Consider the following 21145-nt stretch of genomic DNA (forward strand, 5'->3'; position numbering starts at 1 on the left):
TGTCATTGAGGTCTATGTGGTATGACAAATATTTGTGAGCTGATAAAAGTTAAAAATATATCGGGTTACAAGTAGAATCTTTATTTAGTTAAAGTGACAGAAACGTATTACATTATGAATTGAAACTATGTAGGTAATGAAACCATAAGATACAAACATTTCTAGAAAGAGGCAAGGAAAAAGAAAGGATGTGGGAGAGTGGAATTTAACCTTAAAACACTAGTGCCCTCATTTTTTGTGGTAGTAAACGTTCCCAGCTGCCCTGAAGAAATGAGGGATTTCTAGCACTTCTGTCAGTGGGAACACAAGGCACTTGCTACCTGCAGGTTACAGAGGGTTATGTGCTGCTTTCATGTTGGCATCACCGTATGTTCTACCCTGAAGGTCGTACATTGGAGGCTGCATTGCCTCTGACTGAAACACGGAAATCCTCATGGTGAAGGCAGTGATTTTTTATACCACAAAGTGTTAGGTCAGTTTTAACTGATGGTCCCACTGCTGAACTTTGCATTTGGAGAACAACTCTAAGCAGTCAGGCAGGCACAGTGTTCCAGATTTGGTTTGTTTTATTCAAAGTGATTAATCTAATCCCCTCTTACTGTCATTGTCATCTTGTGGTTCACGAGGACACTCTTTTCCTTCAGCCAGGGTCTGTACTTCTCCATCACTGCCATTCCCTGTTAAAAAGCAAGTAAAAGGCAAGTGAAACTCACTGATAGTCTTTAATACTGGAAAAAGAAATGTAGAGCCCAATTTAAGTGATACAAAACAAGGAATTCTGTGTAAAAAAGAGAGAAGCGTTTAATTCTTAATTTATTAGGCTTCCCACATAAATAAAAGGAAAAGGTGGTTGTTAACTAACATGGTGGATTTTACAGCTTTTTGACAAGATCTCAACAAATCCTTAATGTTAGTGTATGTAAGCCACCTGCCTTTTACTCTGTGATTAAATGTATGCTGTAATCTTACCAGGGCAAGCAACTGTAATCTTGCTGTCCCCTTCCCACAGGCTTGGGTCATCTGGTTGATTGCAGGCTGATGACAAGAGTAGCTTATCAGTAGGTTCAGAGATAACCTCTTGTATCAAGGCTTTCTGGGGGTTAGCTTGTTTGTCTTTGGTCTCCAAGTATCTTCCTGAATTAGAGGGCTCCATAAAGAAACCTTCAACAAAGGGTCTTAGGCGCTCATTTTCTTGTGCTCTATGTGTCTTAGACACATTTGAAAAAATTGTTGTTGGAACTTCTCCTACTGAATGCTCAAATGTGGTTTTAGTGTTTTCCTCTAAGGCAGAATCGCTGTCGTTTGTCATTTCAGAAATTATTTCAATATTTGGGTGACGTTGCTGTAAAGGCAGAAAATGTAATTGAAAATATATCCTTCTAGATATAACAAATGAAAGATAGGTAACTATCTCCTGAATCGGTACAATTGTCATCCTTGATGTGCTTTTCTCCTCAAATGTATGGAAGAGCTGCTTCACACCCACAGCTCTTCTCCTTTGCAGATTGATCTTGGGTTAACTGCATGGCAGACATAAACCATGAGCTGACCATGAACTACTAACAGTTCAAAAAAGAAAAAAAGGGAATATTTCAGCAATTCAGCAACGTATAGCCTCTAATACTTTTTTTTTTGATCATTTTATCAAAATGAGTACAAACACATTTAAAAAAATGACAGCCATCATAATTGTGTAGACTAGATCAGAGTAGTCTGGCTCTTTGATTTACAACTTACTGGTTAGTTTCGATCCAACCTGAAAATAAATTTATTTTTATATCAGACAAAATAAAAACAAAGCCCCAGTTTCCCGAAACCGCATGCCTCAAGAGCAAGCCACTGACAAGAGCAAGAGGATTCATGGGCTCAGATGTATTATTTTACCTTTGTCACAGCAGGAATTTAACCTCGACTCTTCCACTGTTCAAGAAATATCCTTAACTAGGAGGCTACAGGAATTCAAGGCTGCATTTCTGCTAAAGAACCAATGGTATTTCATATAAAGTGGAAGGTTTGGGCAGTGATGCAACACGACCATGACTGAGAGGTTGACATTTCACCACTGTGACTGACACGTTCTCATCTTCCAGGATCTCTCACAATACACTGAGTCTTACTAGTGCTTTTTTAAAAATATTACTTAATAGACTCTACCCAGTGTCTCATATAACATCTAATCTGACTTCATTTAAGAACCGAACACCCTTAGGAGCGTGAGAGTTGCTAACACATGTTCCTTTATTAATCCTTTTTGTTCCCTGTCCTATTCCTTCTCTTATCTTCTAAGTGGAGGATTTGTTGGCCAAGACATTTTGCAACATTTTTGTGATGATGTGACAAGATGAGCAAATAAAACCCATGCCTTACACAAATGGACTGTAGGAAAACTTTACAAGTTCCTCCAAGCTGTTGCAAAAATGTGTACTGTATCAGCCTGTCTCCAGCAGGGCAAGAATGAGCCATCAGCAACACTAGAATCAAAGCTGTCCTTTTAATCTCTCTCTCTCTTTTTTTTTTTTTTCTTTTTCCTCTTTTGTTTCTGTTTATAGTCTTGTCTAGCAGCTTAGTCTGAGCATAGCATGATGCTGTTGGGAGCACGAACCAGTGGGGCTGGAATGCGTTGTATATCAGTAGTATTAAGTGAAGCAGAGGAGTTTTGGTCTCTGTATTTTCAGTTGAAAAGTCTGATTTTATTCAGTAGTAGGCTATTGTGCTATCTACTCAGTCCTTTGCAGCATATTAGTACTAGTAAAGTATATTTTATCAGTAATCTTCATTGAAAAGCTGTATACCACTAAGAAGTTAATTTTATGTAACTGTTGCATTATTTGACCTTAGTTTTTCATTTTCCTATTTTTACAATGCAAAAATATATATAAAAAAATCAAATTGAAAGAAGATTTACAAATGGATATACAAGATCTGACGAAACATCCATTTTAGTTTATAAGTGCAGAACTGATTGTATCTTCCAAGACAGCATTTCACAACTCAGATTGCTCTTATTTTGCAAAACATTCATAAGGGAAGCTTCGTCACTGGAATTAATTAAGAATCTTACCTTTTGAACAAAGATTTCCTCTTCTGGGGGAAATTCATTTACATCTATGTCTTCTAAATCAGGCAGTTCCTGAAGAGAGTCACAAAACCAGTGGGAAAAGTTAGCTCTAATCAATAAAATATGTCATCCCTATCTCATTGGGAATCAACACGATGCTTTTCCAGATAAGAGGCCACAACTAGAAATACTGGGCTGTCATCTTCTCCAGGATGACATCTTTCTCTGTTAAGCATATGTGGGAAAAGTACAATTCATCTGTCTCCAGAAATACATGTAGCAGATGGGAAGGCAATAACCTAAATGTCATTGGAATGGTCTTTTCTACTCTGCTGTGTGACTAGGAGGTTAAAAACAAAAACAAGAACAAAAACAAAAAGGAAGGAAGGAAAATGGGTAAACAAAATGACACTACAAAGATTTTTAGAGGAGATGTGGTTTATGTCTCTTAGCTGTTTCTTACTCATTCAGTATACTTAATCTCAACTGTAATCCATCTTTATGGGTAACAGCCAAAATAAAATCTGCCGTCTATTTGAAACCATTTATCAGTAAATTCTGATAATCTAAACACAACTAATAAAATAGTGTTTTACTGTGGAAGCCTTGTAATCAAGGAAGTGGAATGGTAAACTTGCAGAGAATTATTTTTCCTCAGACAAGCCCAATAATTTCATATTTATATTAAAAAAATATTATCTAAGACAAATGTAAATTACTGACATGAAAGCAAAAATGGGGGGTGGAAATACAAAATTACAAGTAGAATGTAATACCTCTTCACCAAATTTTTAATGCAGGCTAATACTGGTAAAAGCATCTCCTTTAGGAAGGTGTTTTTAGGGCTCACTGGTTTTGTGTAGCAAGTTGCTTGGCATAGCAGCATCGGGAACATCTAATCTGTATGTTTGGTGTGTGAAGACTATTACAGAATTAAAATCAACAAATAAAATGTGTTTCCTGATGTGGCTGTGGCTAGTGCAGCATGTCCTGAATTCAATTAGTGTTAGAAGAATGTGATGAAAAGTGTACAAATTAAGATTTGCACACCAAGATTAATGAGCAGAATTTGATGTAAATAGGGACATGAAATAGCTATTCATTTTGTTGGTGAAAGTTATCCTGGTTTAGGTACATGGTATGTAGCTCAACCACTGCCAAGGATTATGCACAAAGACCAGTTCTTGCACGTTTGGCTTGCTTCTGCTTGACAGAGGGATGTCATAACCACTGCATTACAAATCCTCCTCCACTCTTCTCCCTTATATTACTACTGAGACCATCTACAGGCTCGAGGATACGAACACTGTCTACAGTGCTGCTTCCAAGCTTCTCACTCACAGCATCTTCTCAGCCATTCTCCACCATGTCAATGCTAGCTGTCTCTGGAAAATCTGTAGTAGCGTAAGTATTGGAGGCTGTTGCCAGCAGCTCTTGCCATTACTAAACATCAGTTGGAGAACAGAGTAGCACAGAACACTGAAATGTGTATTAGTATGCAATTTGTTTAATTTTATCCTTAATTTTATCCTTAGAATATTTGCAGGTCTTAAGTGTTGAAAGAAATCCCATGTACATACATGTATGGTGAAGAGTTCTTTTTATACCATGTTACACAGTGGTGCCATACAGCATGAAGAAGAAAAGTTCCACTGAATCTTTGAGATCTTCACCTCATGGGGACCTACAGTATTGCTATGTATTTAAAGCTTTTGTTTCAGCCCTGCAAGATCTTCTTTGAAACATAATATTGTATGTACTTAGAGTTGCTGCCAGTTCTCTCCACTGTCCTTGTTAAACTGATTATTAAAAATAGCTGAACAGGAAGATGCAGCAATGCAATAAGCCCTCTACTAAAGCAGTGAGTTGGGTCCTTCAATAATAGGATGGATTTTTTTTCCTGGGAAATTAAGGGCATAGATATAACTGACCTTTCTAAAACATTCCAGAAAGAATTTAGTTAACTGTCTCTGTATAAGGGATTAAACAGTACATTAAATGCTCTGGAAAATCATAAGCTCAAAAGTTTGCTGTTGCTAGTTGTGTCATAATCTGACCCTGTTTGTTTAGCAGTAGGGTTGCAATTAGAACATATCAAATAGTATTCCTTTGCACTCATATTGTATTTTTCAGTGGTATTACACATGCCCTCATGCTTAAATGTTTAAATCATCAGATTGAAATCTCAGAAAATAGATGAATATATTAAAAATGTTAATCACTTAATATATATGTGGAAAACGAAAATTCAGCATTTCTTGAAAATATGCCTGAAAGTTTTATCTTGAGAACTAATTATATTATCTAATATTGCTAGTGAGCATTTACAATAAGTGGCTGGCTATTTCTTCCTTATGCTTTTTCCACAATCATTTACCTTTTCCAATGAATATTTCACTTGAGTTTTACCTAAAGGGACACATTTATTCACTGGATTCTTTTTATTGTGATTTCTATTTTTCAAATAAAAGCCCCCATTAACTCTCTCCACAGAGAAATCACAGAGCTAAAAGGTCAGCTTCAGGTGATCTATGGCCAAAGGACAAACCAGAATTTGGTAGCAGTGGTAAATCCTTTCCACATGCTGGAAAGAATTAATACCCTATAACTTTATTGTTATTTTTCCTTTGTTTCCTTCTACTTTTCCTAATCATGGACCTTTATTATAAGTCTAGCCGTATGCTTTATTCAGCCAGGATGTTACAGGAATTAATTTGGGAGTAGACAATACCCAAATCTTAGTTTCTCAAAATCTGAATCTAATACATACATCAAGACGAAGTTTTTCTGGTGTCTCTGGCTTGATCTGTTTGATTTCAGCATATTCATCCAGTTCAGGAACCACAGTCCTTTCAGCAACTGTATTCTCTCTTGGTAAATCTGAAGAATAAAAAATAGGTAGTTGCAGAAAACTAACTGCATAAAAGGCTTTGTATGTTGCAACACTGTAGAACCAGATTGCTAGGGATCTGACTACTGTTGCAGAATTCACTGCTGAATCCAGTGCTTTATCTATCCATCATAACCTTTGTCTCCCTTAAAATTTATAAATTAATATTTGCACTTTTTAATACTATATTCCATGTATCTACAAAAGAAAAACATTCTTCCATGTGTGAAGGCACAGAACTGCTTCTTGTGTTACATCCAGCTTTTGCTGCCAGACAGAACACACAGTTTGTGGGAGCACGGGAAGCCTGTAAGCTATACTGTGCTGTCACTGAACCTAGCATGTTTGAGAAGTGGAATTCCACTTTTACATGTCAGAAGCTGCAAGCTGGACATTCAGATTTGTTTTTTGTTCTTGTATTAAAAGAATATTTTATCCAGAATTACTTGCTTTTCAACTCACTGCTATGGAAATTTAATGGGACATTTTCAGCTATGAATTAGCAGTTTTGAATCACAGCAGAGGGGAGCTACACTGAGACAGAGTTTGGCATATCGTCTGTACTTCCCCAGTTTGGTTTCATTCTTTGCTGGGTACGTTACCATCTAGCTCCTTGTTGAAGTTTAAGTGTTTGTAAGAACTTGTCTTGCATGAATCCTCTTGAATTCTTGCAGGAATACTTTCAGGTGGGAAGTCTGTGTTATCTCCCCTGTCTGGTATAAGTGTTATCACTTCATCATGAGCATCAAAACTTTCCTTTCTAAATTTCTCAGTCTTCTCTTGAGTTTCTTGCTCTTCTGATAGATCTGATGTCTCTGATGTATTATAATTTCCATCGTTGTTATCTGAATTTGCAGATCCTCCTACAGAAGAAATGAATTCATTTAACCTACTGAGTTAACCTGCCATCACTTATTCTAGATATCCAAACTGTACAAAGCCTTAGTAGCTTATCCCAAAATATGCATCAAAAGCTCCTACTTCGTTTAAGCAGCTATTCAGGATTCGGCAGTCCTCCTAGCAGTGCAGCGATGTTTTCCCATCTCAACTCCCCAGCATCTATAGTTCCCCAGCAAAATCTCATCTAGAGAACACACTGTAGTAAATAATTGTCTGGTATCTATAGTTAACCTTTAGGGGACTCACAAGTGACTACATTTAAATAGATGCTTGAGTATTTTGACGGATCAATTGCCAAAGTTATCCTCTACTTTATGCAATCTACTGCGTTGCTGGAAAAGTTTTACTTGCTAGTCAACTGTTTGACTTCAGAGCCTCTGAAAAGCCAAAACACACCACACAAATACTCTTCTGCACTGCAGTACTTCTTTGTTATTGGCTTCAGTCTTGTTTATCCTAAAACATGCATACTGTTCTAGAAAAGGCTAGGCTGGGGATTACTATTGCTCAGGACTTTATGTCATCTTGAATACTGTGACAGAAGAATTTCTGGCATAAAATAGAGCAGTAAGTCAGGGCGTGAATACGTGCTGGAACCACTACTGCCCTGATTAGCACCTGGTTGCTCTGGTGTAGAGCACAACAGCTTGAAAAGCTGAGACAGTACGTGTTTTGCTATTGTTTTGTTTATTTTATCAGCAGTGAGAAAGGTGATGATTGCTTAAAAGCTTGCTGGTTAGTCTAAAATGCAGTAAGATAAATAAAGCAGTTAGTATGGGAAAAGAAGATTCATAAGTACATTTCAAAAATTGTTTCTGAATGCTTGGGAACTATTAATGTATTGTAAACATTCAAATCAAAGCAGACACAAACTTTTCCAAAATATTAACCACAAACCTTCTAGGGTGGCTGTTGCGTCTTCGTTTTCACATTTTGCACCTGTGTCTCTTTCTTCCATATACTTCTGTCTTTTCTTTTCCTCTGCTTTTTGTCTGATTGCTGCTAAAGCATCGATGCTATCTTGGATTTTTTTTCTCTCTCTGGTTTCCCATTTTTCCCTTTCTGCTTTCTCAGCTTCAAGCCCTCCAACAGCCCAGGCTTCTGCACAGGCTCTAATGAAAACAAAAGAGCTCACTGCAATATAGTCATAAATGTTATTTCTCTAACAAAAGAGAAGTTTGAAATAATTCACAGCAGCATAAAGTATCATCAACAGAAACAAACAAACAAAAAACCACAACAAACCATCATATAGCAATACCAATCCCTTATGCAACAGGGCTGCACATCTATCTTATCTTGCATGTGGAACTGCAACAAAAAAAAACAAAGATATCCAAATGCCAGTGATTACAACACCAAAGATCCATCAGGACTGCTGATCGTGGCTCTGCTTTCCCTGACACCTGTTCAGTTTCTGTTGAAATCAGGATTTGCTTCTGTGGCCTACGGACTTTGCATAAAACAATTCTGGTCAATAATTAATTATCTTGAGGAAAAAAAAAAAAAAAAAGGCTTAGTTTCTTTTAGGTATGTAGACCTCTGTAGTGTAATTCTATTGTAATGAAAGTTACCCACCCTCAATAAATTTTACCAGTCAATCTTCCTTTCCTTGCATGACAGTATTGCTAAAAACTGCATGTAAGATCATTAGTATTTGAGGCTTGCTGCTGTGTAAAGATGTCTCTGTTTCTTACCTATCCTTTGGGAAAACTGGTCTGTCATCCAGATATGTTAGCTGTTTCAGTCGAACAGTAAGTGTTTTTCTATAATTAGTGATTTTCTTGATCACTTGGTTTCCCATTAAATTCAGCACACGCTAGAGAAACAAGGGAAACAAATTCCAAAGTTCAGATTAAAAAAAATAACAAAAATACACACAACAATTTGGATATGCAGTTTCCCTATCATTTCAAAAATCAGTGGTAAATAAAACATCCTGGTTGTTACAGGCAATCTACTAAAAAATTAATCACGTTTAATAACATTTTACACCAGCAGCCATTATGCACTGGACTACCTGACAAAGCTTTTTAATAGTATTCACCCATACACATGATACAAACCCTCAGCTGTATTCAGCTTACCAAATTAGGCATTGCCTCCAGAACAGTTATAATATTTGGATCACTTAAGTTGTTGTGGGAAAGATCGAGAACAGAAATACTTGGGCATTCTTGCAAGTGCTGTATGTCTTCCACTGTTTCTAACTTGTTGTGAGCAATCTGCAGAGTGTTCAGGACTTTCAGACAAGCTGTCAGACAAGAACAGTGCAATGAAAGGAAAGGTAAGAGTCACTGCTTCACAATGATTTTCTGGAGCAAGTAGAATACTGCACTTTCAACACTATTGTTTATATTGAATTCTGGAGACCTTTTTTCTGTATTTGTTGTTTTGCTTATATGTGCTTTTTGGCTATGCCTCCACAGATCCTTTCTTCACCTCAAGACATAATTGTTTGTTTTAAGGATGGTTGGTTGTTTTCAATTCACCTTTTGAACTAGTCAGTTACACAAGAGCAAGAGCTTATGTTTCAAATTACCCTTAATGTACACAAATGATAATATAGAGGATATTTTTATTTAATTTTCTGCTGAAGATGGAATAAATCCTTTCAACAGACAAAAGATTTGGTAATCATGTCTGCAACTGCCAGCACATCCCAACTGTAAAGTAAATAGTGAAAACTGGATCGTCAGCCTCTCTGCAAAACAGCTCAGTACTGAGATGGTATTATGAAGTGAGGAAATACTATATTGTTCTGGGTATCTGCATTTAAGTAGTTATTATATGTCTTCTCATCTATTTACACTGCATAATACATAGGTTTGACTTCAGTGGAAACCTTGTGGACTTTGGTATTGGATAGTGTACAACATTTTAACATGATTTTAAAAAAATCTTAAATCTACTGCCACTAATAGTAACTGTCAAAGCTTAGCTGCTTATAATTTAAATATTAGCTCCTTATAAGTTAAAATATCTTGCACCAACAGTTCTTACAGAGATTCTCAATGGTCTTGACATAGTTGTTACTGATGTTGAGGGAATCCAGCTTTTCTAAGGATTCGAGATTTTCAATTCTGTTAATTAAATTGAGTTGCAAATAGAGGCAGCGCAACTCTGTCAGAGCCTCCAAATTCTCTATTTTTCTTAAGCCATTGCATTCCAGCCATAAACACCTCAATCCAGTATACTCTTCAAGGTTCTCCAGTCGGTCAAATCCTACAGAGAAAGATATTTCAAAATGAACTATATTGGCTAAAAATAAGTCTTTGGAAAAATACATTTATTTAATATATTTAAACCAGTGCTGCTGAAACAGCCTCTGAACTGTTATATTCAAATTGATGGCAATATATCTGCTGATCCAATTGGTCCATAAAGGAAGAAAATGTACCTACAAGGTACCTATTTTGGTCTGTACCTTGTGCAACCCTCTAGATTCTCAATAAATAATGAGAAAATAGTAAACACAAGGCCAAATGTAGAAGGTAGGTCTAGCATGCTGTATTTATTTAAAACATTTTTAATGCTATCATGAATAATCAGGATTTGGACTCGATGATCCTTATGGGTCCCTTCCAACTCAGGATATTCTATGATCTAGCAGTATAAAGCAAAAAAACTGCTCAAAGATCAAAACTGGATGATCCATGTTCATTCTAGCAACTGCTCTTTCTTTCAGTAGTATTTGAGAACATGCAGTTTGTTTACTGTTTGTTTTCTTCCTGACCACTTTTATGTCTCAAAAGCTAATTAAAAACTTTTTTATGCAAGCATATTTAAAAAGAAAAAATGCATATATTTTCTTCTGAATGCAACCTAGACCAGCACGTTAATATATAATTTTTTCAGAGGCTTCTGTTTTGAAAAAATAGTCTTTCTTGACTCCTATTAATCCTTTGAATGAGTCCCCAAAATGAATTAAGTCTACATGTATAATCAGTTCACTTATCCACCTTCATATTGAATTATTTTTTTTTCTAAATTACATTGTTTTATCAAATTAAATTATGTTTGTAATTTAAAAGAATGTTTTATACCTTACCTCGGTTAGCCATAAACTAGATATTAGAATATGCTAGAAAACTAAGAATAATAAATCTATACACTCTTGTCCACACCTTACCTTTATAATGCAAGTAAAGTATATCATTTAAGGATGGGGTCAAGTACAATTTCTGCTGCTTACAAATGTCTCGCAGAATCTTTTTTGTCATTCTAAAATAAAAATAGGAAGCAGAAACGAACAAAATGTATTTCAGTGCACATTCTGAAATCTTTGTTTTTTAAACACATTCTAATGCAACATAGTTAATAGCTCTTTTATGCAAGAATAATAGCTACAGCTTTCAGGACTATACTCAGAGCAAAAAAGCTGTTGATTTTTTTTAGTGTCTTTCCATTTCTGCCTGTCAGAAGTATGTTACCAGGTTCTTTCTATTTCTACTATAAAAAAATAAAATAGGTAGGGAATCTTCCTGAAAAAATCAGTATGATTTTTGTTAAGATTCTGGTTCCTTCCTCGCCTATTCTCTTTTCTCCACTCTTTGCTGTTATATGACCCCAGATTACTTTCCATTTCTCAATCTCATATTAATGAAATGAACTTTGCATTTGCGGCCATAAATATTTATCGGACTAAGACTTACAACTGCAAGATTTTCTTGGCAAGAAAATATTTTCAAAATGGACAAGAAAAAAAATAATGAATAAAAGCAGTGAAGGTGTACCTTTTTTTTTTTTTTTAATTTAATTTATTTTCTTTTAAATATTGTTGCTTACCACACTGAAAACCTTGATACTGCTGAGTAACCAAAACTCTAATACAGTCATCTAACTAGTCAATTGAGTTCTTGGGGCAATATAAAATATGATTGTCAGCCAGTTACTGCTCCATAAATCTTGGAGTTTATAAACTTTAAACCAAATCTCTAAATATGTACCATTTTCTTGCATTGTGAGCCCAGGAACATTATTGAATGCTATGTAGCTGCAATGTATTACAATGACTTTCATTGTGCTATTTACAGTAGCACTTAATCAAATGATCAGCATCCTCAGGCAATTATAGGATCATAAAATATATTCCATAAGAATACTAATTATCTTATGTGCACTTGTTGCTCTCTGACATCATTCTTCATAAAAATTTAATTTTGAAGCATGGTAACCTGATTAGCCAGTGATGATGAAGTTTTCTATGTCTGCACAGTCTGATCTACTTCCTGATAACTCAGAGAGAGTCTTTCCCTTGGCTTTAAAGGACTGTAATTGTCTCCTATAGAACAAGCATGTTAAACAGAACAGGCATGTTCAGGTATCTGAATTCCCTCTGCTAAAAATTATCTTGACAACTATAATATTTACATTGAGATGAATTAATACAATGCACTGTCTGAATTCATATTGAGAAGTGGTCAAATCTGACAAAAGACCCCCAGAAGAGTTTGCACAATTTTTTTCGGATCCATTAAATAGATTACATCATGTATTTAAAAGGCAGTTTGCTACTGCAGCCATAAAAAAGCAGTACAGATACTAGCAATACCAACAATTCCTGATTTATCAATTAGTCTCAAGTTCATCTTCAAAGAAATCATTCTCCTGAGGTAAGATTAATATGTAAAATAGTGAAACTCTATTGACTTCAATGATGCCATGATTTAAAATTAAAAAAAAAAAAAAAATCACTAACCAATATATTACCTTACACAGCCCCCCTTTTCTTCTGCCCTTTGACTGAATGAACTGGTTACTGACTTGTGATCACCATCTGATTTTTGTTCATTCTGTTGATCTGCTCTGGACATACAGTTGAAGGCTTTCTCTTGAGTTTTAACATCTTTATTGTAAGTAAAAAAAAAAAAAAAAAAAAAAAAAGTTGCAGTTAAGAATATAAGTTGGGGAAAAAGTGTCATGTTTCCAATTACTTCAGAGAAATACCAAAGAACACTTGAATGTGAATTTCAAGAAAAGATGTTTTCTAACCACAACATTTGATGACCTTTTTGATGGGGGGAGGCTTAATTTTCTATAGAACAAAAGTAGTAAAACAACTAGTAGCAAAATAAACTGTTAAAGTATTGCGTTTGTTTAAATCTGGAAGTGAGGTAGTACCCACTATTCTTAAGAAGGATTATTGCAATGTACAATGATAATAAAGTACTGGCACCAGTGCTCTTATGGTCTTAGACGTCTACAGAATATTACATTTAATTTACAATAATTTGACTTTAAGATGACTGCTAAATTTGCATATAAAGAGACCATGATAGTGGGCTTATCTGAGTCATGGCAAACACTGTTTTTTTTGTCTAGCTCCCACAAAGTTACCTTTTTGCACTCTTTCGAGGGTGTCTCCAGTGCTATACTCATTCAAATTGTCTTTAGACTGTGTTTGAGTAATTGCATTTCCAATCGTCTTTTCAGATTCTTGCTCTTCACCGTCTAGTTGTGCTTGTAGTCCTGACAGTGAAAGAGACAGTGCCAACAAAATGATTGTACCAGGTCATTTACATATAGCTGTAATTAAAACTTCTAGAGGTCAGGCTAGATGTATGACTCCAATACAAAAGGTACACCTCCAGAAAAAGAAAATTAAAGAAACTGGAAAAAAAAAAAAATCCCAAAATTTACCCTAGCAAGCCAAGTGGAAGAGCTGACCTGTGCTGACAGCATTTCCTTCATGTTCTGTGTGGGTCGTGTCGTGCCCTGTGCTGTTTGGGGACTCTCCCACCACGCCTTGGGCAACGACCTCCCCTCCGAGGCCTGCGTCCGAATCTCCATTTTGCGCTTGCATTTTATGAGATGTGATTTAGACAAAATCAACTCAAGTCGGTGTTTGACTTAAAATCCAACTGCCAGACAAGCTGTCTAACGGCTTTAGCAGGAGAACCTGTTGCAGATAAAAGACAGGACAAGATTATCCAGCCTGCCCTGTGGCAACCTCTCACTGTGGAGACCCTGAAAGGTGTGTGGGGGGGACATGCAACACATCCTGCCCATTGCAGATCTCCCTCAGAGCACTGAAGCACACAGTGAAGACCCCGAAAGTGGAGCAAGTCGCTTTTTTCCCCTCAGGGCTGGCAGCGCAAGGGGGCAGGGATGCTGCTCCTCCACCACACTGCATTCCGCTGCCTGCCAGCGAGCTGTCACCTGGCGAGGACTGCGGGTGCTGTTACACTTCACCCCCAAAGTCCCTGAGGTCAGAGAAGACCCCAAATTACCCCCCCGATTCCCTTTACCTGACCCCAAAGCCCGGCTTGGGGTTCCGGGCCGGGGATTCGAACCGGGGACCCTGGGGGGCCGCTGAGGAACGGGCGGCCGCGCGCTCCCCGCCCCAACCGCCGCTGTCGCCATGGCGACGCCGCGCAGGCCCACACGGCCCCGCGGCCTGAGCCCGGTAATGGCGGCGGCGGCGCCTGAGGGAGAGGCAGGGCGAGAGGCGGCCCCTGAGGGAGGCGGCTCCTAAGGGAGGCGGCCCCGGCGGGCAGGCCGCGGTCTGGGAGTTGGTTTCCCTCCGGTGCAGCCCGTTAGGGTCGGGAGGGGAGCGTGGGGGTCCGGGGTGCTGCGGGGGGGAGCGCGGTGCGTGTGTGGGTACGGCGGTGGCAGGCTGCGGGTGCGTGTTTTAAAGTGTATTTAACTGCTAAAAGCGCCGAGAGGTGCGTGAAAGGCCAGGAAAGGCTCCTGAGGCGTTTGGGAGGCTGGAGGAGGAGGGAAGGGCCCTCAGCCTGGCTGGCTGTGCTGGAGGGAGCTTGTTGCCGTGTGCTGAGCCCTCCCCTGCTGCTTATCCCCGCTTTCATAGGTGATTTTAGGCGTCCAAGGGCAGTTTTTGCACGTTGAGTTTCCCTTTTCTGCTTGGGCTTGGATAGTGTTGTTCACAGGATCGTAGACCCAGGTCTTTACAGCCCAACGGATGAGTAAGCCTTGAGCATAGGCTAAACAGCTGCTGTTGATGTCCTCCATGGAAACTTTGTTATATTCTCATACCTACACGATTTGGTGTTATTTTAATTACCAAGGTTTTTGTTTGCTTTTCTGGAACATATTGCAGATAGGTTCCTAAAGATGCACTGCTTCTATTGTTTCTAGTGTTGCATCACTTTTAGTGGGAATATGTGGAAAGACATTTTCCAGTTACCACTCCCTGATGTAGCACGTAACTGAAGCTGCCAAATCTCAAAGGTTTGAACAGTTTATGTGGCTGAAGAGATTATAATTGCCTGCTTTTTCTTGTTTTCCTTAGGCTTTTGGTCACCATGGCTGCAGTGGATTGTTTCTACCTCCTATACAGAGAGATCAGTCGTTCTTGCAGCTCTTATGTAGAGGCCCTGGCTTTAATTGGAGCTTGGTACACAGTCAGGAAGTGCATGACTCTTGCCTTCAACACCTACAGCATCCTCAGGCTTCACGTTGTTCCAAAGCTGGTTGGTGAGATTGATCTTGTCAAGCGGTATGGAAGATGGGCAGTGGTCACTGGTAAGAGACTGGAGCAGCGTGTTTGCTTGTGCTTATATAATGTGTTGTACCAGTCCTGTAAAAACTTGCTGGCGTACATCACTGGGTGAGCCTTGTGGCACAAGCTGGGGCCTGTATTGACTTGGGTTGGTGAATACAAGTTAAATTGCTTGAGCAGTGATACTGTAGTCAGTCACGGACAGCAATACTTGTACAGTGCCTTAGTAATTCAAGTCCTCAGTTGACTGACTGAAAAAGAATCCCAGAACAACTTTTCCCAGAAATTGTAAGCTCCACCCCAGGCATGTGTAAGGGAGCATGAGACTCCATAAGCAACCTCAGAGAGAGGTGCAGCCAACATATTTTTGCTGTGGGATTTTCACATGTGCTCAAGTTCTTCAGTAAGGTTTAAGTCATGCACCTTTAACATCCTCTTATAAAGGTTCTACTCTAAGCTCTCTGCTGTTGTCACAGAAATAAGAAACTTGTGTGAGGTGCCATTGCAGAAGGTTGCTACTGACATTGTTATCTTTAGTGTTACGGTTTTGAGATCAGCATATTCAGTGCCACGTCATATTCAGAGAAGGGAATAAAGCTGCAATTAAAACAACTGTCGAAATAGAAGACGGCACCTGTTCTGATTTTCACACTGCTGTTCTATTTTCTATTAATAACAGGTAGCACCGATGGTATCGGGAAGGCGTATGCTGAAGAACTGGCAAAGCGTGGTGTCAACATCATCTTAATCAGCCGAAGCAAGGAGAAGCTGCAGGCTGTATCTCGAAGCATATCTGAAACATACAAAGTGGAAACAGATTTCATAGTAGCTGACTTCAGTAAGGGGCGTGAGGCTTACCAAGCCATTAAGGAGGGCCTGAAAGACAGAGAAATTGGGATCTTGGTGAATAATGTAGGACTGTTTTACACCTACCCAGACTATTTCACTAACCTGTCTGAGGATATGCTGTGGGACATGATCAACATAAATATTGCTTCTGCTAACATGATGGTGCACATTGTGCTGCCAGGCATGGTAGAGAAGAAGAGAGGTGCAATTGTGAACGTCTCGTCTGCATCCTGCTGTCAGCCCACACCGATGTTAACAATCTATGGAGCCTCTAAAGTAAGTTAGGATGTGGTATTTGATGGTATGCACTGAAAAGTAAAAGCATTATAGGTGGTTTTTTAACATGTTCAGCAAAGATATCAAATCACTTGAAAGTTTTCTAGGGATTTGTTCATGTTTCACGTATTATGCTGCGCTTTTTTTCCTCCCCATTAATGGGCTTTGGGACAAGGTCTGCTATGTGGATTTCGTGTGAACTGCAGCATAAGAGTACTCCTAGCAGAAGTGTCATCTTCCTCAGAGGAATGATGTTCAAACCAATAGTGGCAATTCTATGACCCATTGAAAGGCAGAGGAATTTCTTTTCTGTAGCTGAAAAGTGTGCAGGGACATCTCATGGTACTTGCAGGCTGGTTATTTGGTAGAAAAAGGTATTACAGTCGTGCACAAGCAGTCACTGCAACAAGAGCTGTGGCAAAACAAACAAACAAACAAACAAAAAAAACCAACATGGTGCTTCAGCAAACACCAAGGGGCTAGGTGGAGTAGAGGGCTTCTTACACCTCTGTCCTGTACCACACTTAGAAGCAAAAAGAACTTCCCCATAATTTTTCTTCCTCAGGAGATCCTGACATTGCTGAATTGGATGGGATAACTAGATGATGCTGAAGTTACCCCTGAAGCATGCAGGGATGCAGATTTGTGCTGGATAATTTGCTGCTTAATCCCACTGAGAAGCAACCGAGAAAGTAGAAAGATCTCTTCCAGACCCAGTTGTCTAAACCCAAAGTGTTGATTGCTTCTGGCTGTTGGTTGCTGCCCTCTGCTGGAGCCTAACCTCCACACAGCCTTGTTGCAGGATAGCTCTTGCAAGTCGTTCCTTCTGCCTGGAGCAAAACCAACTATATTACCCCAAAGTATAACTCCTTGTAGGTTGTCTTCAGTGTGGAAACTGGTTCAAGATTCTTGTTGCAGAGCATCTGTCTCTTGGTTATGCTAAGTGTATGTGGAACTGCACTCTGAGCTGTATCAGTGAAATGGCCTGAATGAAAAAGAACAGAATGAAACCAAAGGTCTACTAAAACTTCTTGCTTTAACCAACATAATTAATCTGGATCCTAGATGAGCAATCCAGTTTAAAGCATGGTCTCTGGTTTGGCATGAAAGTGGGAACAAGCTGTTCTGGCATCTTAAGCTTCCTTGTGCACTAGCAGCATGGAGTGTTAGAGTGGTTGGTTTGCTTGGGTTTGGTTTGTTTGTTTTCCTAAAGCAGGTGTAAGAGCATCAGTAGAAGATGCTGTTCCAACAGTTGTTTGGGAGCCATGCTTTTGGAAGGCCATTGGGAATTAAAAAAAAAAAAAATCCCTTCACTCACAAGCAGAGTCTAAAATGTTCTCTCCGATTTAACTAGCCAGGCAGCACAGCCGCAGCTTCAGCATGGCATCAGGCGTGCTCCCGTGATAAGACTAAGTCATGCTCATTTTTCATTCTGATTCCTGTAACTTTGGTTTTCAGGCTTGTGCTTTCTCCTGCAATTTGGTAAAAGTAAAATAAGCTAAAGGAGATGATGCAGATGCATATGAACAAATGCATGCTTAATTTTGCACAAGGGAGTCCCAGCAAGTAATTAACTTGTGGAAGATCGGTTGAGTGTGTTGTTCACCTGTAAATGTTTTAAAGAATAGGACTTTTTTTTTTGTCCTTTTGACAGTAGTTAGCTTAGGAATGTCTTCTTCAGTGCCCTCAGACTGAACAATATGAAAGTTATATAAAAACTTCTGTACTTTCTGTATTGGTTTTAGGCAGAAATTCATGGATTGCTAAATTCACATCAGAAAGCTAAGCTGTCACTTTCTCCTGCAAGGTACTGTATTGTTTTAGGTCCCAGCAAACAAACAGCAGCAAATAGAAATATTGGTCAAGCTTTAGAAATGTATATTTGATGGTCTCATCTTTTAAAGCTAATGTTCCAAGTATGCTACAACTTTTCTATGATTTTACTAAAACTTTGCAGTGAAACTTGATTGTAAAAACAAACAACATTGAATGTCTTCTGCTTTTGTCTTCCTAGACCTACTTGGACTATTTCAGTAGAGCGCTGTATTACGAATATGCCTCAAAAGGAATTTTTGTTCAGAGCTTAACCCCATTTGTCATCGCTACAAAAATGGTATCGTGCAGTAGCGTTACATCAAAGAGATCTTTCTTTTTTCCTTCTGCTGAAGAATATGCAAGTCAAGCTATTTCTACCCTTGGGTTATCCAAAAGGACTCCTGGTTACTGGAAGCATTCAATAAAGGTAAGAAAATTCATCCAACTATTTAGTGCTTGTCAGTAGAAAAAAAGCAAGCTGTTTACTTCCTCAAGAGTCCAAACAAAAAACATCTCAGTATTCTGAAAGAGTACAGCATATACCATAAGATTTAAAGGCATTGTGCCATCTTATCTCACTAATTCTGCTTTTAAAAAAATGCTCAGCCATGCTTGTTTGTAGAATGAGACAGTGAATCCAATTCCTAGTTGAAATATGCAACAGAAATGGGAAAGAGACAACGTTTTATTCAAAAGAAGGCCACCTTATTGTACTTGCTGCTTGCATGTCATGTGTCAAAACTATTAGCTCTATAGCATCAAGTAGAGAAGAAGGAGCTGAAGAAATGTGGATTACTCCAAAGCAAAGACCAGAAAGGGGAGGGATTCTGGCAAGATGTGGAAATTAAAGGAAGTAGACAGCATTGCTATTGAACAAACCAACCACTCTGATATTTATTTGAAGAACTTAACTATTGTGCTGTATTCACTCCTTCCAAAAGGGCTGAATAAACTTTGGTGGGGGAGGGGAGCGTGGGGTGGAATTTAAGGTTTAGTTGCTCATGTTTGAACAGGTACTGTTGTGCTTCGAGAAACACATCATTAAGAATTTGAGAAACTGTTTAATAGAATATATCTTAACCAGCTCCTTCCTCTTTTTTTTTCTTCTTGTCTCCCTGTTTCTCTTCACAGTTCGCAGTGGGTGAGCGTATACCAGAATGGATCTGGGCGTGGTTTGCACAGTACTTCTTAAGAATAATACGCAAGGAAGCTTTAACGTGCAAACTGAAATAGGAATATCTAGATGTCCAGCATAGATGAGTACTATATTCTGATCAGAGTGCTGCAAAAATCTTACTTGAACCATGTATTTACTGTAATATATCAATACCTTGTTAAACAAGTAGTGTGTAACCTAGACATCAGAAGTCTGGATCCTCCCTGCACCTTGGTGTTAAATAGCTCCTCCTCTGCATTCCTCCAGGACAAAGGGCTGATCTTGTGGTGGTTAAGCTCAGATCACTTTGTCTTTAAGGTAATTGTATAGGAGTGGGTATAACTGTCATTCTGCCAGTAAATAACTGCCTTTTGTATAGTGCTACATAACATCAACTGTTAATGGTGAAAGGATTTGAGAATTCTCCAGCTGTGGCAGAAATGGGCCCAAACAAATGATGCCATCTAAAAAGATGATCTTTTTAGTTCATCAAAAGATGAACAGTCACTGAATTAAGTCTCATTAATACACAGTTTTGTGGAACTTTTTTTTTTTAATTGGCAGATATGTGTGTTTTAAGTGCAAATGTTGTTGGTTTTGAATGATGTTATTTGAGGTACTTCTCAAAATTGAAACATATGGAAAGGTCGTAGTGAGTTGTTTAAATGACTAAGAAGGTCATACAGAGCTGTAAATGAATTGGAAAATAAGCTTGGTTTTCTTTCTTATTTTAAGCGTGAATGATCTGGGTCATGCATCAAGTGTTCCTTCAGCAAGCTGAAGTGTGGCTGGAGAATAAAGAATGTAAAACCATATTAGCTAAAGCAAAATAATGAGGAAATAAATGCTTTGATTTAAAAACAGTGGTTGGTTTCCTATGATAATAAAAAACACTTGTTTTGATGCTGTATGACTTCTTATTTATATATTAAAAAAAAGTGTGTGTGTATATATATTTGTTACAAGTTATCTGGTATTACACTGCTTGTCTCTAAATCTGAGAGCTGTCCTATCTAAAAGAAGGGTGTGATTTAATACAGAATAATCTAATACTTTTTCCTATCCAGTGAGATATTCTCAGCTGAGGTGACTCAGTTTCTAAATAATTGATTTGAAGTTGTGCCATATGAAATCTTGACTAAAACTCTTAAAAATCTTGATTCTTAATACAGTGAAACCAGCCCCCCCCCCCCCTTTCATGAGGGTGAAAATGCCTAGTATAGCTGCTGGGTTGCAAAGGAAGAAAAATGATTGTTGGTTTACTGTACAACTGCAATTTTTTGTGTCAAGGGAGCTCTCTCCCTTGACATTTGTTCCTGTTGTGCTCCTGCAACCCAGAGTACTCATTTCTGGGGGGAAGGAGGGAGCGGAGCAGGCAAGGAGGGATCAGGGCAGGAACTCGTTAGTGTGTTTGGTTTGCGTGATCTCTGGTTAGCAGACCACACTCAGCTGGCCCTGACAGCTGTTTGTTTCAAAATTATGCATTAGGTGTGTGTAAGAATGACTTACATGCATTCAGAAAGGGGATTTAAAAGAGGCTGGGTGAAAAATGCATTTATTTTTAGCAAAGGCTTAAATACTGCTATGAAACTGGATAACACTTCTATTGCTGTACTTTGTGTTTGGCTTTGTCACTCCCTATTAACGGTATTGTATCTTCACATTTCCTCACAGGAGTTAAAGTCCATTCAGTTATATCTAAGTAATCTACTTTTCAAAGAACTGTTCTCCGGAGTAATG

General features: G+C 38.4%; 2 protein-coding genes across 11 annotated transcripts; one reads left to right on the forward strand and one right to left on the reverse strand.

Annotated features, from left to right (window-relative positions):
- Positions 1-60: 60 nt before the first annotated feature.
- On the reverse strand, positions 61-14253 carry DNAAF1 (dynein axonemal assembly factor 1). 3 transcript variants are annotated; one of them, XM_068693511.1, is made up of 14 exons: positions 14104-14239; positions 13518-13749; positions 13188-13319; positions 12561-12696; positions 10981-11072; positions 9852-10073; positions 8936-9102; positions 8546-8667; positions 7746-7960; positions 6551-6811; positions 5829-5938; positions 3062-3130; positions 970-1342; positions 61-677 (listed from the first exon to the last, which is right to left on the reverse strand). In XM_068693511.1, exons 2-14 carry the CDS (start codon positions 13651-13653, stop codon positions 580-582), a joined length of 2133 nt encoding a protein of 710 aa, XP_068549612.1. In that variant the 5' UTR covers positions 13654-13749; positions 14104-14239; the 3' UTR covers positions 61-579. The 3 variants fall into 3 exon arrangements, with proteins under 3 accessions (XP_068549612.1, XP_068549611.1, XP_068549613.1); XM_068693510.1 differs by having other exon boundaries at positions 14099-14236; XM_068693512.1 differs by lacking the exon at positions 13518-13749 and having other exon boundaries at positions 14099-14253.
- HSDL1 (hydroxysteroid dehydrogenase like 1) lies at positions 9111-20308 on the forward strand. Of its 8 annotated transcripts, none has more exons than XM_068693530.1 (6): positions 14338-14361; positions 14659-14773; positions 15100-15332; positions 15989-16434; positions 18449-18676; positions 19381-20308. In XM_068693530.1, exons 3-6 carry the CDS (start codon positions 15113-15115, stop codon positions 19480-19482), a joined length of 996 nt encoding a protein of 331 aa, XP_068549631.1. In that variant the 5' UTR covers positions 14338-14361; positions 14659-14773; positions 15100-15112; the 3' UTR covers positions 19483-20308. The 8 variants fall into 8 exon arrangements, with proteins under 8 accessions (XP_068549635.1, XP_068549634.1, XP_068549629.1 ...); XM_068693529.1 differs by lacking the exon at positions 14338-14361 and adding an exon at positions 14375-14391; XM_068693534.1 differs by lacking the exons at positions 14338-14361; positions 14659-14773 and adding an exon at positions 9111-9135.
- Positions 20309-21145: the final 837 nt, after the last annotated feature.

This window comes from Anas acuta, chromosome 10 (assembly GCF_963932015.1).
Source record: "Anas acuta chromosome 10, bAnaAcu1.1, whole genome shotgun sequence".
Classification (NCBI taxonomy): domain Eukaryota; kingdom Metazoa; phylum Chordata; class Aves; order Anseriformes; family Anatidae; genus Anas; species Anas acuta.

Coding starts and splice junctions, on each gene's coding strand:
- DNAAF1 (XM_068693511.1), bottom strand. CDS start 13,653: ATGCAAGCGCAAAATGGAGATTCGGACGCAGGCCTCGGAGGGGAGGTC. Junction 10,074..10,980: donor ACTTTACTTGCATTATAAAG/GTAAGGTGTGGA, acceptor CTTTCTCTGTAG/GATTTGACCGACTGGAGAAC. Junction 9,103..9,851: donor CAAGACCATTGAGAATCTCT/GTAAGAACTGTT, acceptor CTTGTCTGACAG/CTTGTCTGAAAGTCCTGAAC.
- HSDL1 (XM_068693534.1), top strand. CDS start 15,113: ATGGCTGCAGTGGATTGTTTCTACCTCCTATACAGAGAGATCAGTCGT. Junction 16,435..18,448: donor CAATCTATGGAGCCTCTAAA/GTAAGTTAGGAT, acceptor TTGTCTTCCTAG/ACCTACTTGGACTATTTCAG. Junction 18,677..19,380: donor ACTGGAAGCATTCAATAAAG/GTAAGAAAATTC, acceptor TTCTCTTCACAG/TTCGCAGTGGGTGAGCGTAT.